The sequence below is a fragment of the Fulmarus glacialis genome, unplaced genomic scaffold (genome assembly GCF_000690835.1).
Source record: "Fulmarus glacialis isolate BGI_N327 unplaced genomic scaffold, ASM69083v1 scaffold23117, whole genome shotgun sequence".
Lineage (NCBI taxonomy): Eukaryota > Metazoa > Chordata > Aves > Procellariiformes > Procellariidae > Fulmarus > Fulmarus glacialis.
This window is the reverse complement of record NW_009222910.1, coordinates 23,739-40,618: the sequence shown is the minus strand read 5'-3', so window position 1 is coordinate 40,618 and position 16,880 is coordinate 23,739. Positions and strand designations below refer to the sequence as shown.

Here is a 16,880-nt window from a genome sequence, read left to right as displayed (position 1 = left end):
GGGGGGAGAAAATCCAAACAGCTCATTTGTCTTTTGTGTGACTCTTCCCTCCTCCCCTCCCACCCTGCTTGAAAAGCACAGTCCCAGGAGTCTTTTATGGATACCAAGGAGGGAGGGTGAATTGCAAGCTAATTTTACCTCCTTCACCAATGACAGCTGCTGACGTTCAAATTAATGAAAATAAAAATTCAACATGGGATGAAGTCTTGGCAACTATCTGCCCACGCGGAAGCCAGTGACCCAGTGCTGTGTCTGTTCGAACAGCTATATCCTACCTTACCATTACCGGCTGAACAGTGCTAAAAATAAAAATAAATAAAAGGAGGGCTGAGAGAGGCATTGAAAACGTACGTGTTCATCCTTGCCACCTCTCACATTTCTTAATGGCTCCATCCAGCTCATTCAGGCACAAAAAAGGCTTCAAAATAAAACCATGAAGAGCTTTTGAATTGCTGTGTTTGTCAGACACAAACATGCATACATGATTTGCAGCTAGAAACGCACCTTTTCAAGCACCAGGCTTTACTTAAAGACTCCAGTCCTGGCTTTATTTTCCAGCCTCAGACTGGAATGCTAAGGAAGCAAAACAAATAAACCAGAATCAAGCTATGCAGCCATTTGCCTCTGCAGGAGGACTGGGCTGCAGCGGAGGAAGGGGTTAATGGTAGGGGAGAAAAAAGCAGAGCACAGCCTTCTAAATCTGAAACGCAGCACAAAAGCAACAAGCAAGATGCTTACATCCATTTATTGCATATGCTGCCTCTCTCCAAATAAGAAGGCAGCCACTTCTGGAGAGGATGCTTTGTCACGTGCTCAATGCCACAGTTATTCTCTCCTCAGCACTTCCCTCGGAAGAGATGTTTAACACCGATTGAACCAGGGGCACGTAACATTTAAAGCTCTCTACAGAGCTGCATAAATCTTTAAATAACCCTTTAAAAATAAAAGCACATTCTCAAAGCCCCTTCTTCCTCTGAAGAATGCAAGATTTAATGAGGTTCCCTCTCTTCCCCTCCCAAACTGAACACCCACTCCCACCTGTGAGTCACTTGTGCTCCTGCCCTCGCTGCCCAGCAGAGCCACAACTGAATTGATCAGTCACTTACAAGTTTTTTTAAATTTTTATTTTAATATGGCGTCACTGTTAGAAATGTAACTCGCATGGAGCTGAGCAAGTTCAAAAGGATCCTGCAGGAAGACTCAGGTAAAAAAAGATTAACATTTATTCTCTATGCAAGCTGCCCCCCTGCCTTTGCAAATGCCATGCAAGCCCACCGGAGCATACTGTACCCACGCTAGGCTCCCTCCTCACCCCCATTCCTCCCATGAGCTTGTTGTGTTGAACTTCTGGGGAGGGGATTTCTGTCCATCACAAACATTGAACCTGTGAACTGCACCTTCATATCCCATCTCACCAACCCCTCTTACCCTTTTTTTTTTGTGAAGGGATCTTATTTTAAGGCCTTATTTTAAGGGATTTCTACAAGTCCTGTGAACAGCTTGACCTCCATCACAGACTGATCAGAAGTTGTAGGGCAAAGCAGAGAGAATGATCCATCACAGTGGACCGGTTCTCAGCTGTTCAGTGCTTAAGCCCAAATCAAATCTGTTCCTGCTGGGTTTTGGGGCACACTGGACTATCCTTTCTGTCCTTTCTAGGGCAAGCCAAACCAGAGGTGATTTGTCTAAGGCAGAAGAATTTGTTCCATTCTCAAATATGTTCCCAAAGAGCCACATGTGTTCAGACTCAATGAGCTACCTAAGCCAGGGCCCTGCCTGACAGTGACGGCTGCTCAGGAGCAGCACGACAACATCCCAGTATAGAGAAATCCTCCTCCTGCTCCGGATGGTTCCCTGGGGACTTCCTGAGCTCTAGCCCTTATCTGGACTGCTGTGTTTGATAGCCCCCAAAGAATCCACCCTTCATGGATGCACTCAGTCACCAACACTACAGTGCTGGGAAGAGGACATTCAGACTGGCTGGAAACAACGCTTTATTTTACTATCTACCTAAGCAATTAAGCAACAACTCTTACAATAACTGAAAGGTTATTTTATCCACCAGTTAAGTTAAACCAAAATCATGTCCAGCCCACCCACCCTGGCTAACTGTAACATGGGAAGTGCTGGTCTATGGGGCCACAATTAGCGTTTAGGTCTCCAATCCCTCTGAAACAGCACAAATTACACATGAGAACTTAAAAAAAAAATCTTCCAGTAATTTGCCTGTCATCTTCTGAAATGACAGCTCTTATTTGGGTTTAAATACTGCTGTTTGCATTAGGAGGGTATAATAGCTGATATTACCATTCTGGAGATGATCTCCCACTATCAAAGTCACCTGCCTGCGTGTGTGGGTACATCCACCTCAGCTGGCAGATAGACATGGCTGCTGGAGGAGCACCTGCACCAGCACAGGCCAGGCTCAGGCCAGGCTCCCGGGCGTGCACGGGGCAGTAATGCTGCCCGTGGGACACGGCCGCAGCCGCCCACGGCCGGAGGAGGCCTGGGAGCGGATACCGACAGTCCAACAGCAGGAAAGCGTGCACACGTGGGCACAATGCTTCGCCCACTCAGTGCGGAGGGCTCAGCGCCAACCCTCACCCGACCGAGAAGAGGATCTCGCACACTCTGCTGTTCTTCTTCAGAAGAAGGGCAGAGCATGCTGTTTTTCCAAATGCAGATGATAACATGCAACGCCCAGCTGCAGTGCCGCAGGCCAGAGACCCTCAACAGCAACCAGGACAGACAGCTCTGTCCTGGGCCTGCTGGACACACAACCACTCTCTGATGTTGGAAGTCTGCCTAAGCTTCCACTTTTTAATCACACTGAAGTGCATAAACCAGACAGCAACGCAGGCTAATCACCACTGGAAAAGTTAAAAAGAAACAAAACATTTTAACTTGAGTGAGAACAGACAGGAATACATCTTCTGTACAAAATCATTCGTGGGGCAGGTCTGCAGGAATGGGCTGGATTTCACAAGCCCAGTAACCCACTCTGAAAGGGGTCACAAACAGTCTTCCTCTGCAGCATGCTGAACCCCTAGAGCTACCCTTTGCTTAAGAATACAAAGAATGACTCCCTTGCAGAACAAAGTTATCTGCTTTGGAAATAATACAACTGTCCTGGAGATAGGTAGGATCCTGATGAAGCTTGGGGGAAGCAAGGAGATCATCCTGCACTCTCCAGCCACTGCAGTTAGCTCAGGCCATAGAAAGCCCAACAGGGCAGTGGCTTTGGGGCCTAGGCTAAGCTTCATGCTCCTCTTCTGCGCCCATGGCCGGTGGGAGCATGGCTTCCTTTCCAAACAGCTCGTCATGACTGCTCAGTGCTTCGCTCTGTCCTCTAAGCCCTGCCTCAGCTTCCTCCTCTGCAGCTGGGAACGCACAGGGAAGCAACAGAGCACCGTTAGAGACATGCACATGCTTATTCTCTAGATTGACGCCAAAAAAGCAGTAACAGACTGTCCTGTGGGCTCTGGGGCTGGCTGCGAGATAGTCAAGTACTAAAAGCAACAGATCTGCTCTCGCAGAGGTTATCATCTTGGAAGGCTGGCTCTCCAAGGGAGGTTCTGGGCACACACAGACCAACCATATCTTCCTTCTGCCTCTTGAAGCCAGTTCAGAAAGGAAAATGTAAAATTAGAAAGGGATGCAAGTGATGCTGGTTATGGATTTTTAAGCGTGGCAGCCTCATCATTCTGCTCAGGCCCCACTGTCTGTGACGAGGCTTCCAGCCCCAACATCTCTGCAGAATTACGTCTCGGGCACTTACGCATGGGCTGTTCCCGGCGAGAGCTCTTGCAGAGGAAAATGGCTAACCTCTGACAACGGGGAAGGCATCTGGCAAGTCCTCTTCTCTCCTGCTTCTGTGCTTAGAAAGGCCCTAGCAATCAAGTATGTGCTTCAGTGAGTCTACCACATTTTTAAGAGGATCCCTCCTTTCAAAAAGCCTCCACTAAGCTGTGAGGAAAGGCTCGGCCCTGGTCAGATTCTAGCACAAAAGTCTGCAGGATGTAAGAAGAGAGCAAAGGACAGAGCTCTGCAGGTCACCCAGCTGGCATTGGGACATTAGTTCTATTAGAAAAGGTTATAAATTACTCGACTGTCACCAGTGAATCAGCACTTGGAAATAAATCTATTTCACTTTGATGAGACTCCCTTCATCTTGGCAGGCTCCACCTCGGACCCACCTACATATCCGTTTGGCTGAACATCTGAACAGACACCCTGTTGGGGACTGTTACCCAAGGATGTCATACAGCATGGAGCAAAGCGCTGGCTTAGCGAATTGGGCTCAAAGCAGCCTCTCCCCTTCTCCCCTTGGAAGGCGCTGCCTGGGAAGCCAATCTTGTTTCAAGTTGTTGCCCAAAGAAGTTTTGAGCATTGGGTACAATTTGAGGTTTATTACAACTCAAGGCCTGACACTGTTCGTCCATGATAGTGCTTCAGAAACGCAACTGCCGCCTAATCAGGAAACCAAGAGAAAAACAAGGTCTTCAGGTGCAAGATTTGGTAAAACCAGACCTTGCTTTTACTCAGGTCCACAGAAGCCCACCAGGCCGTCATTAAGGAAAAACTAAAGCAGTTTAGTTAGTCTTGAACTACAGAAACTAGGACTTTCTTTCTCACAAGGAAAGATCAGTTGCAGGTACCTCTAATCACACTGCGGTAAAGTAAATCAACATCCCTACAAACAGTACTTGAAACCTTCCTTCCAAAACAATTAAACTAGGCTGGAGCAATTAATCTAGAAACTCATGTTCTGTTGATGTAGGCAATGAGAATACAGGCAGCAAGACAAGGAAACTGCTGCCTCGATACAGTACCGCTGCTGCAATGACTGTAAAGCTGAGCAGTCTTTGTCTTTAGTCTTACCGCAGACATGCCCTTCAGCCTTCTGCTCACAAGCTATATGGCTTACAGGTACAAAGAGGCCAAAGAAGGAAAGCTACTTGATTACCACCACTTTGTAAGAACTGCATGGTTAAAACCACACATCCCCCTGTACTTACTGGTTGTTTTACCTTACAACAACAGGAAATCCCTAATAAAGAAAGAAGCAGTTCTGTAACCAGACAGTTACCAAGACTGGAGCAGAAAAAAGGTCTCAGTGTAAGGCTATAAGCACCCTTCTTCCCCAGATGTGCCATCTACTCTGAACACTGAGTCATTTTAGGGCTCTGCTCCAGAATAACTCAGTCTAGCAAAACCAGCCAAAAGAATTAAATGTGCTAAACAACAGAGTCCAGCAGGAGCAAGCTATTACTGGATGAAGGCAGGAAATTGGCATATGGGTAACACACAGGAAGGGGCATCCTGGTTGATCAAATAAAGGACCAAGGCATCCGGAGCATCATGGCTCACTCACTATGCGTCACTCACACCACTTAATAATCAATAGTCTCCTCCACTGAAAGGATTATTCAGACCTCAAGGCCTTTCCTAAAAAGCTTTAAACAGACAAAAACCAAAAAGCCGCTTCTGCCCTACCCATTCCAGCATCATTCTCTCCTACCTGGTACTGTGAAGTCCTGAGTGTAGATGATATCATCTTCAATGTCATACAAGTCATCATCTTCTTCCTCATTGTAGCCATGCAGATCTTCCAGATAAGGCACCGCCGTCATACTTCTCCACCTGTCCTTTGTTTCTGGGCTGGGAGGTATGGGCACCAGAGCCTCTGCCTGAGCATGTTTCTTACGAAACCAACTGCAAAGAGACCAAGAGCAGAGTTTCATCAGTACAGCTTCGCTTTTCAGAAGGCACGGAGAAATCTTTGACGCTACGAGATGGTCCCATTCCACCCCAATATTCAAAGGTATGTGCAGTTTGCTTATGGAAAACTTCCTGGCCAGTTTTATGCCACTGCAGGTTTTTTAAATGTGTAATAACCAAGAGAGGCAAGTGTCAAGAAAGGCAAGTCTGTCATGCTGACAACGCTGCAGGGACACCAACAGCTGTGTAAGCTACTCCACAAGGTGCTCCATCCACTGGGTGCTTTGTCAGCTAAGGAGAAACTAACAGGTCTGCTTGGAAAACAGAGTGCGGGAACATTTTTCTCCATCGTCATCTCAAGCCCAAACTACCTACCTATAAGTCAAAACACATTATTAGAGGTGCTAGAGCTCCTGAGTTGTATTGCCAAAGCAAGTAGGAAAGGAGAAACGTCTATCCTGAAGTTGAGGCTAATCCCGCGCAACAAGACAAAAGAAAGGTTGCAGAATGTCAATCTAAGGAGAGTGTTATTTACTCACAAGCTCCTTTAACAGGCAGTTTTCAACAAGACCACAGCAAAAATACTTATACTTTATCTTCTTATCCCACCTCTGTCTCAAGGGACATCTGTTACCATTAAAACCAGTAGCCATAGTGCTACCATCTGCCTAGTAAGGGATATCAGCTCTGAAAGCTGTTCTTAATCAGATCAAGAATCCAACAGGCTTACATCACATCAGCATCTCAGAAGCCATATGGGTGGCCTCTTTCGTTTTTATCGTACTTTCATAGCAGGGTTCCAACACCTGACTGTCTCTGGGACATCCATCAGCACTGCCTGTGGGCACTGAAAGTTTTCTAGTATTGCTGGAACCTCCGCACTCCTACCAATCCTCTCTTGAATGCAGGTGTGAACAGAAGTTCCTCCAGACCTAGGAGGAACTTTCCAGCCCACACACCTCCTGCTGCTCCTTGCTCCCCCTGCAACACGTCCCACAGCAGGGAGAATCAGCTGCCTACAGCTAGCAAATGAAAAGGTCAGGCGATGGCCATCCAGTCGCTCCCTCCCCGATAAATGGTGTTGTTCTGCTACCTTCGAAGGTGGTGTGCCCAGCAGCTGGCTGTCCCTGCTAGCAGGGAGGCTGTCCTACAGAGCACTTCATCAGGCCGTTATTTATGCCTTGCCCTGGAGGGTCATTCTACACGAAGGAAGGGTCAGAAAGCATCAAAACCTCCCACATTTAGAACCATCTCCTGAACTGCAGCCTGCTTTCCTGATAAACTTTTGAATTGGCACTGATACCAACCGCCCTATTTCTACACTGTGGGCTGGATGTCGGTTAAGCCACTGGGACCTATTCTTCCTGGTCTTTGCACAGTAACAAAGCAAAGAAAAGCCTCACCAGATCAACTGCACTTTTGTGCTCACCTTGCTAAATATTATGTAGATGCCACTTACCTGCACAAAGGGACATTCAGAGTCTTTCACAGCAGGAGGTAGCCTAGAAAATCTAAGCCTTATTCCCCTCTCAAAGTTTACTTTAGGCCACAAAAGGGTGCTGCTTTAGGAAGCAACTTAAGGTCTCTCTGAAAACACACCTCAAAAGCAGAGCAAGATCTAAAATTATCCCCTCACGGCATATTCACTTCTTTGCCTGACGACTGCTGCCCTAGACAAGCCTGATGTGACACGAGTGCTTCCCCCTCCGTAGTTCGCACAGGCATCCAGTAACTCCTGGCTAATAACCACTGAGGAGGGCCTGAAGCCAGTCACCAAAGAGCTCTTATAAATCTGAGCCATCTGTTTTTTATCACTCCAGTTCCAAATTCATTTTAGGAAGTAAGGGTTGGATGCACCTTCTGCACAAAAGAATGGTAATTATAATTTTGTTCTAGTCTTACATTGCTTTGACAGTGGGCCTAAAAAAAAGGGGCAATCTAACAAAACTATCCAGCAAAAGCAAGGAGTTGGGAGATAAACAAATGAAAATGTAGCTACTGGGTCAAATCAGCTAGGATTCAAAGGGGGAGTGAACCCTTATCCAGAAGCCCTGCTTCACAATTAGCATCCTCAAACTGTTTTCTCTGTAGTGATTGAGTTTTAAAGTCAGCCTACTGCTCTGAGGAAGGCAGCATCTTGCCATTTGCAGTAAGAAAGAGTGAAGTAGTCCCGACAGCCTAGAGTTTTAAAAGGAAATATATTTTGGTTAAACACAGAACATGTCAACGTCATGCAAGGAATCATATTCCATCCTTCCATGCTTACAGTCTGAACGGATGCACAACACCCCAAACAGCGATGAGGTTGGCACGTTCCAGTTACACACTGATGTGGATCTACTGGCATTTCTTCCACGGCCATACCATGACTATACTGGAAGCTGTGGTGAAAGCAGCATATTTTAGGAAAGTGACCTGAACGCAGAACTAATTTGTCAAGTATGACCTCTGGTGCACGAAGTGGCATTACAAGAGTTAAGTACAATGTCATCCCAGCTACTGGGCTAGCAGGAAGTGAGCGCGTCCAGCATAACTAGATTTTGGCCAACAGTTTTAGCAAACTCTGTGGATGGCTTCCTTGGTGATGTGCATGGCACACAGCACTTCTAATTGGATCATTTGATTTCCTTTCCTTGGGAGACTGCTTTCATCAAGGAAGTGACTGCCAAGATAGCAAATTCAGCCTAGGCTGATCCAGCCTGGCAGGATCATCTAGCACAGGAACAGAAGACCCAACACAGCCACCAGCTATTTTTGCCAGGGGCACTGGAGCTAGCGGGACCCAAACTAAATGCCAGGGACCTAAGGAGAATGGAATATACAGGACAAATGAGATCAGAATGACTGTTATGAAAAGGAGTATTTTAAAGGGAGAAAGCCTAGAAGTCTATAGCAGCTAGTGTTTTTATTTTGCTGTATTTCAGCTCTGCCTCTTTCTTTCCTTCTGTCCTACTTAGCAGGAGAGTAAAAATAGGTTTTTATTAACAGCAGAAACCTGAATCACTGTACTCTAGTCATAATGATTCCATCCTCTGGGAGGTGATTTCAAATACTTGCATATGCATATATGGTAATGAGGATATAGAGTGAGGAGAGAAATTCATTGAAGTTCTAAGAAAATCAAAGACCTCTTGGAAGGTGCCTCAAGCAATTCTGTACGGAGTAGCAGAGTATTTCCTGGCAAGCAATTTTCCAGCAGGGACAGAGATCCTGCTTTCTGCACTGGTGCTAAATGTTATTAGTGAAGATTTGCTCTTCAGCTGAGGACCGCTGTCTCCATCAAATGCCCTAATCTGGCTCAGGAAGCTACTGGCCACTGACTAAGCCAGAAAGCAGCTGCTCTCCCACAGTGCAACTCTCCCACTGGTCAGCAACGCAGATGAGATGAAGTCCCTCCTGACCCTGCCTTCACCGCTGACCCTGAAACACGGGCTGGATTAAAGTACTACTGACAGAGTGCCCTATTTCACCATTTACTCCCAAACAGTTTCACTAATGTTTCCCGAGCCAACTGCCCTGGCACAAACACAGCCATTTACCTGGTGCTCACAGACCGACGCTTTAACACTAAGGGAAAGGGAAAAGAAAAGCTTTTGCAGATCTCAAAAGCGCCCCTTGTCCAGAACGTCCCTTGGAAGAGGCAGATTCCTCCCCGATCTGTGAAACATTTCTTAGCCACTCCCAGCCCTTTGAAACAGAGTGAAGGAAGCAGTAAGAAGAGATCATTTCTTACTACTTTGCAAGCTTGTTGAGAATGCCTGCAAAGCACAGAAACTCCAGACAGCAGCAGCACAAGTATTAATTGTGATCCTGCCGGTTAAGAAGTGGTGTCCAGACGGGTTGCTATAATCTAAAGGGAGATAAGACAGCAAGGGTCAAGGACTGAATGAAAAAAGAAATCTGGGTTGACCAATGCTTAATGAGCCTGTCCGGTTTGCAGCTTCCAAGATCGAATTTCACATCAGAAGTCATCACTCTGCTTTTCTCAAGTTCTGGTATAAGCAAGGTTAAAATAAGAATCAGTAAGCACAGCTGCAGCTTACAAATACTTACAGCTAATTCACTTCCCATTCTAGGTCACAAATATTTCAGTTTGCTTGTTTTGTATATGGACAATTTTCTCTGAAACCAGATGCCAAGCTGCAGATCACCACCCTGCCAGCAAGGATCAGTTATGAATGATTCTCCACCTCCCATGATACCATGTAAGGGCTTCAAGCTTACTGGAAGGTCACCGTCACCACAAGAAGCAACTAACAGCATCCCAGTTTAATTCAGTACTCTCGCAAACGTGGAAGGCACACAACAGTATGCCCTGGGGAAAGGCAGCACATGCTAGCAATAAATACATAGCGGCATCCCTGCAATCACTGCTCCAACTCCTGTAATATCAAGAGATGTCCAAGTTCTTAAAAAAATAGAAATGCGCAAGAAAGAGAAGCAGTTTTCCCCTGGGTGATGCTAGGGCCAAAGGTGACATTCAGACTCCTACGAGGAGAGGTGTTCTGTGCACAGATGGAGACTCATATTCCTTTAACACACCATACACAGTTGCATTATGAAACTGATTTGCAGAACATGGGTAGAAGAACCAAAGATTCCTTCCGTGTGCCTGCCACAGAGAAGGCAGGCAGACCCTGGTGCCTCAGCAAGAAAGGAGAGGAGGAGTGCTTTTTTTGTGTGTCCCACCAAGGGGAGATTAACTGCATGACACCACGGACAAGGCATGGGAAAAGCCCATGAGTATACATGCTGCAGCAGAGGTTAAGGGAAACCCCTCTCACTCCCTCAAATGCAGACACAGAAGCCAAGGAGCACGCTCGGCACCTGCAAAGGAATCTACAGTGGCAAACACACACAGATTTCCAAGGGCTCCAGTACCTGGGGTTTGAAGAGCATGGCAGAACATCCAACAGCTCCCCTCCAAACGTCTCGGGTGAGCAAAAGCGCTCGGGAAGGTGGCACGGCAGCCTCTAGGAGGTCAGGAGGAGACACTAGCCCAGCAGGTTAATTTGCACCTCTACTAATAAAAGGTGGAAGTGCCTTCCCTTTCTTGCTATAAACTCTTGCAATCGTATCTATGACTGAACAAATTAAGTGTGACACTTCTGGAGAAGGAAGGCAAGATGGTTGCCTTGGAAACAAGGGACAGAGGTAGAATTCTGCATCCACTTCATCACTTTAAGTGCTGCAGCAGGGTCAGTGAATTAGTTACAAAATGCAGTATACGAGCATTAAGCCCTTCAGCAAAAGCATGGGGTAGAAAGGAGATGGTGAATAATCTATAGGGAGCAGGTTGCTAACTCCCTGGCTCTTGGCAGCTTTTCTTCACTGCCCCGTGCCCCCACCCCAGGAGTACAAAATATTCACAGAGGTGAACTAAAAGTGTCAGTTTTCCATTGGACATCATCCTATCCAGATCATTCTGGGAAAAGCAGGTTTCAAGGCTCTTTCATTGTTATTCAGGGGTCAGCTTCTAGCAGTTCATAAACTCTTACATGACAGGCTGAGAGAGTTTTAATTCATTTCAATTTACAACTTACAGGTCTGCACTGGAGATTGACTAGATTTGAAAAGCCTCTGAAAGCAAAGAAGAGAATTTAGCTTTGTTCTGCTGAATTAAAACAAAGCGCAGAAACATGAGTTTGATGCAAGAGTTTAGTCACAGAAGTGAGGACAGGAGGAAGGCAGCTGGCAGGTATAAAACTAAGCAGACTCTTCCTACAGCATTCTTCAGACAGGGCTGCCACTACAGGGGGGAAAAGCATTTGGAGTAGCTGAGAAGGATAAAGGGAGGAATGGCAGAATTACCATTGCTGGGCAATAAACATGTCCCTGGCTGCCTTCTCTGCCTCCTGCAGCTCTGTTGCTTCACAGAGCGATACTCAATACTTCCTCAGTGGCTCCCCTGACCCACTGATTAAGCCTTTTGTCCTTGATCCCACTACAACAGCAAGAAACATCACTTTATGGAAGGTGAAATGTGAGCCGTTTATCCAGCTCTGGCTGGATCCTGAGCGCCCAGCTCCACGGCTGCAGGACACCTGCTCCGTGACGCTTCCCTTGGGATCACCCTTCCCCACAGGATAGGGGAACGTGGCCCCTTCCCATCGTGCTGACACGAGCCTGGTCTAGCAGCATTTGGCTCCAATGCAAAAACACTGCCCAGGACATGGGGGCTATTTTTTTTTTTGCTGATTTTCAGTGCACTTTGATAATCTCGACTGTCCATATGAGCAAGTCACCAGTAACATCAGCTCAAAGACATAAAAGAAGACTTCCAGCAGCATGGAAAGGCACTGGGTAATTCTGGTTTGAGCCAGTATCCATCTCAGCAGGGCAGCCCGGGTAAGTCGCTTGATGTTTCTATAGTCTAGTTCCTGTGCCTTAACACATGCTTTTGTGGGAGGAGTGTAAAGAAACCCAAAATCATTAATGACTATTACTCCCACACACACTAGAAATCTAAGGATTCTAGAAATCAAGTCTTTTCTAACTAAAATGCTTTCCAAAAACCCTCTGACAATAACTGAATGGCTACCTGCTGTCCTTCCGATTGCTTTGTTCAATATTAAAAAAAAAAAAATCAGGGTCAGGTTAAGCATAAGGGCTAAGCTTCTCTTCTGTTTAAAGAAAAGCCAAGAGAACCAAACATTGGATTCTTTAGCACAATGCTACTCCACAAAAAGGAGATGGACATCCAAAGCCCAAGGCTGCAAGCTCTGCTGTGCTTGATGTAATTATTAGGATGCCACAGCAGGAGGAAGGAGGCAATTACTAATAGGGGAGAAAAGCCTGTTAAGAAGCACTGGCTAAGCTCACAGAAAACTAAGAGACTAAGCCTTGGAAATGCTCCTGTGTTTGCAGGTAAAGTCTTTCTTCAGCCCCTCTCAGTGCTATGAGATGAAAAGCCTCACCACCAGCAGCTGTGCCCAATTAGAGGGCAGGCTGTGCCTATAGAGCATGGGAGATTTGCGACTGCCCTCCATGCCAGAAGCATGCTCTAGTTTCTCCTGCTTTCTGGCTACAGGCAGGGTCTCTAGAGAAACCTTTTTGCTTCCAGCTGGGCAAAGCTGACGCAAAAACTCACTGCCACATGGGAGAAGTATAAAATCAAGAATATAGAGTTGGATAACTAGCTCAAATACTCAGCAGATAGTGACACATGAGAACCAACTACACTGTCCCAAGCTTAGGGGCAGTTCACTGCAGCCTTTGACCCACAACATTGATAGGAAAGAAAGTGCTTGCAGTGCTTTTCTCAACACCTACTAATGTATCCCACAGACTTAATTCCTGCAATGCTTCTTTACAGTGCTTACTGACAAAGCATCGGTTTGACCATGTGGCAAGCTGATCACCACCCTACGACTAGCTGTAATGAACAGGAGAACTACTTCATTACGAAGTACAAAAGCATACAGTGCTTTGCCGCCTAGCTTGAAGCGCTCTAGTCCTCAGTGGTAGATGGGAGGAGAGTCAGTAACAGCAGGAGCTATTGTTTCAAAGACCAGCTCTATATGGTGCTTTAAATGCCACGTGGCATTTAAGAGGCCAGCCCCAAGCAGTCTCTTTCATGACCCACTATTATTGGGAGGCATGTGCATGGGGAAAGGCAGTCTTGAAAAGCAAATGCCTGCTCCTATCATCTCCCAGACCCAGTGAAACAACCAATGCACAGTGCTTGGCTACTATTTAAAAGAGTCAGCCTGCTTAATTAATTGACCAGGCAGCTACATAAGACCTGCCTCCCCAGCCTCTTTGATCTTTGTCAGGGGTAGGTCGCAGTTGCTCCTCTACAGAACACAGAACACCAGTGCAGTTCAAGCTTGTCAGGTTTTGTTCTGTGGCTCCTGCAGATGTCTCCCATGCCATAACATCTACCAGGGATCACCATCTGACAGCACATGGCTACCGCTGCTGTTTTTTTTCAGAGACACAACAAGAAAATAGTGCTCTTCCTGCCTGCAGGCAGCAAAAAGGAGGCCCATCACCTTCCAGGATCAGAGCCTTGTTTTTACAAGGTTCCCAAAAGCTTTCTGGGCAAGCTTGTAGGCAGGACCTCTGCCGAGCAGCTGCGGTCCAGCAGGCAGCTCTGCGTGTCCTCAGAAGCACTTCCTATTCAAATAGGAGATAAGCTAATGCAGCCTCCGCGATGAAGCATCCTTATGATGCTTTTTGTTCTTGTACTTTTATCCGCCCAGGAAATCTCTGCTCAGAAGCAGCATGTTCAAACAGATCCTTTAAAAAAAACCCTCAGAGATAACGGGGCCTTTCCCCCCTCAGACAATGGCAAGGATAAAGGGAGAGGATATGGAGGAGGGAGGAGTATGACATTAAAGAGAAAGAAAAAAATTTTCCTATTGTCCTGGAACGCTTCTCCACACACTGATTCCATATGGAGCAAATACCAAGGGATATTTCTGTCACCAGACTGTCCAGAAAACCAAAACTGACATACATTACTAAACAGTCCTAGTTCAATAACCCAGCTTTAAGGAACCCCTGCTCTTCTGCTCCATTAGTACTAGCTGACCTCTGAAAAAAATTATCCAGAACCTGTAATTATTAAGAATCAGTCACGCTAGAAACATATTTTCAACATATTCATTATTTACCGGTTAGCAATTCAAATGCTTTAACCGGATGCTCTAATAGGAGGGAAAAAAGCCAAGTAGAGGTTGCCAGAGCTCCAGCAGAGCTGGAGGAAGGATATCTAGTGACTTCCATGTGTCTGCTGTCAAAAGGAAAAATGAGTTGAGAGCAATAGCACAGGTACATTAGCATAAGAAGCAGAAAGAGAATGACTAATAGGAAGAAGCTGAACACTCACTTGTGCTGCCTTATCTGCTGTATTGAAAATCTCTTGGCTGGGTCGTATTCAAGCATCCCTGAAAAGAAGGAAAAAAAGTCCAGGTGTGATCACAGATGCTCTCAGCCAAGTTGAAGACAGGAAGCATAAAGCTCTACCCCTCCCTCCCACCTCCCGCCCCAACAGCGGCTGCTGTGTCCAGTCCTCCTGGCAGCTTAGGGAGCCTTTACCTCCAGGAAGAAGCTGCTGCATCGGTCACAGGAAGCTCAGCACAAAATCACGACTTCATTGCTGACTACCTGATCAAGTCTGTTCCTCAGTTTCCCCACCTGCAAAGTGGATAGGATCCTTCCCTCCTTCACACTGCAGGGACAGAGGCTTGTGCAGCCCTGGATCATATATCCAAGCATGTCTCCAGGCAAAGAACATCAAGACTTTGCATTTCACAGATAATGCTATGAACTTTCTCCATGGAAGAGCCAAAGCCTTAGGCATAGCATATATCCAGTTGCTCAGCATTCCAGAAACTCTAGTCTAGTGAAATTCTATTCTGGAAGTACAGCTGGGGAGAACTGACAAAAAAAATAATCCTACTGTCCATCCTTTTGCCCTAGCCAGGAGTTTGATGTCTGGCATCACCTGCTAAGATAACTGGCGTGGGGGTGAGAAGAGGCAGGGGAGAGGAAAAGTAGCTTATCTGTATTCTCTCTAGGACAGAGGGAGGTGGATTCCTTAGACAGACTCATGAGATGCCCACTCTGCTCTACTGTCTTTAAAAAGCTTCACAACTCAACAGAAGGGAAGTAGCAAATTTTGCCATGTTCTTCAGAAACTAGCCAATGGGACCTAACAAGTCTCATCCAGCAGCATCCAAGATATTCTCCAATGAAGGTTCCAAGAATATATTCATCTAATGAATGTTAACAAAGTCTCACTGCTGTGCATCACAAGGAGTTTTGCTTTTACTGGATGATACCCCCTTGTCACTCTTGAAGCACTGGCACTGTTGAGTCTTGCACAGGTAGCATGAAGAGTAAGGTTTTGGAAAGAGGTGAGAGAACAGGAGGACCCCATCTCCAGCAACCAGAAGAAAAGAAAGGCTAGGAAGCAGAACAGACTGTCAAACAGGAGTTAAAAAAGTCAGAACAAGGAGCAAACAGTGCAGAGTGCTGGGGAGAGCCAGTACAAGGACACAGTGAAAACACAAGGATGGAAATACATTTGGATGGACACTTAGGAAGGGAGGGCTGGAAAAAGACATTGTAGTTCAAGTAAGAAGTTGCAAGAGGTTTGCAGATGAATTTCTGCAATACTGTTGAACAAAGGTAATGGAAGAGATAAATCACCAACAGCACATGTGATAACAAAAGCTGATCCAGAACACCTTCCTTGTCAGTTCAGTTTGTATCACATTACTAACAGTAATGAACACAGGCAAAGAAAAGGTATAGCGCGGAAGGACTGAAGTTATTTTCCCCTCAGAAACCAAAATACGGTTTGCCATGGCAATTTGTAAAGGTTTATCAGTGCTGATGACGGCACCAATAGCTTTAAGGCAGATGGGGTCACTACTGATCCACACTACATCACGATGAAGTAGGTTAAGAAAACATGGGAAGACCTCTCCAGGCTAGAGAAGGTCAAGTGCATCACAAGCATCTGGCCTCACGAACTCAAGGCACTAGAGTCTTCAGAGCCCAACTCTTCAGAGTTCTTTAGGCAGAGCATACCGGAAATCTATACTTGCCTTGCCGAGACCATAAAACCCACCATATGGCTATACTAGAGTTACATGGCTGATCTCGACTGGAGCTAAAGCAATAGCTCCCTGCTCAAGAGCTCTAAACTTTGAGAGTAGTTCCTTACCTTGGGTATCTTCTCCCCTGAATAGGCTAAAGCCCTATAAACAAGCAACCAGGCTGCAGCTACAGATGAAAACTGTACGTGGCAGGAGGTGATTAATGCCAGCGACAGTGCCAGAAGCTGAACAGCTCACCTGCTAGGTCTGCTACTGAGGAACACCACTGAAAGTGTATTTTGAGATGCTCTTACAGTAAGGGTGAGAGAAGGGAAGATATGGTTGAACCATCTTCAGGAAAGAAGGGATTTGATCCTGAATCTTGCTGTCCTGCAAAGTGCTGCAACGCTTGTAATACAACATTTAGGTGCTTTTGCAGGGCTAATTCCAAGCTGCTTCCTCACCTTAGCCATAGATAATGAAATGATGCCAGAGAAAGCCCTCCTTTTTTCAGTGAGTACGACGAAATAAACTCCCTTACAGTTAAAAAAACTAATTATCAGTTTAACACCGAACACAGGGACTTTCTCCACAACAAGGGTCCTTGCA

The 16,880-nt window shown here is 46.1% G+C and overlaps 1 protein-coding gene across 1 annotated transcript in view; it reads right to left on the bottom strand.

The window, feature by feature from the left end:
• STK11 (serine/threonine kinase 11) overlaps positions 1-16,880 on the bottom strand; it is a 43,114-nt gene that overhangs the window by 3,208 nt on the left and 23,026 nt on the right. The window contains exons 7-8 of the mRNA XM_009581632.1: positions 14,555-14,612; positions 5,522-5,715 (exon numbers count right to left, since the gene is read on the bottom strand). Coding sequence (XP_009579927.1) covers positions 5,522-5,715; positions 14,555-14,612 — 252 coding nt within the window. The remainder of the gene's footprint in view (positions 1-5,521; positions 5,716-14,554; positions 14,613-16,880) is intronic.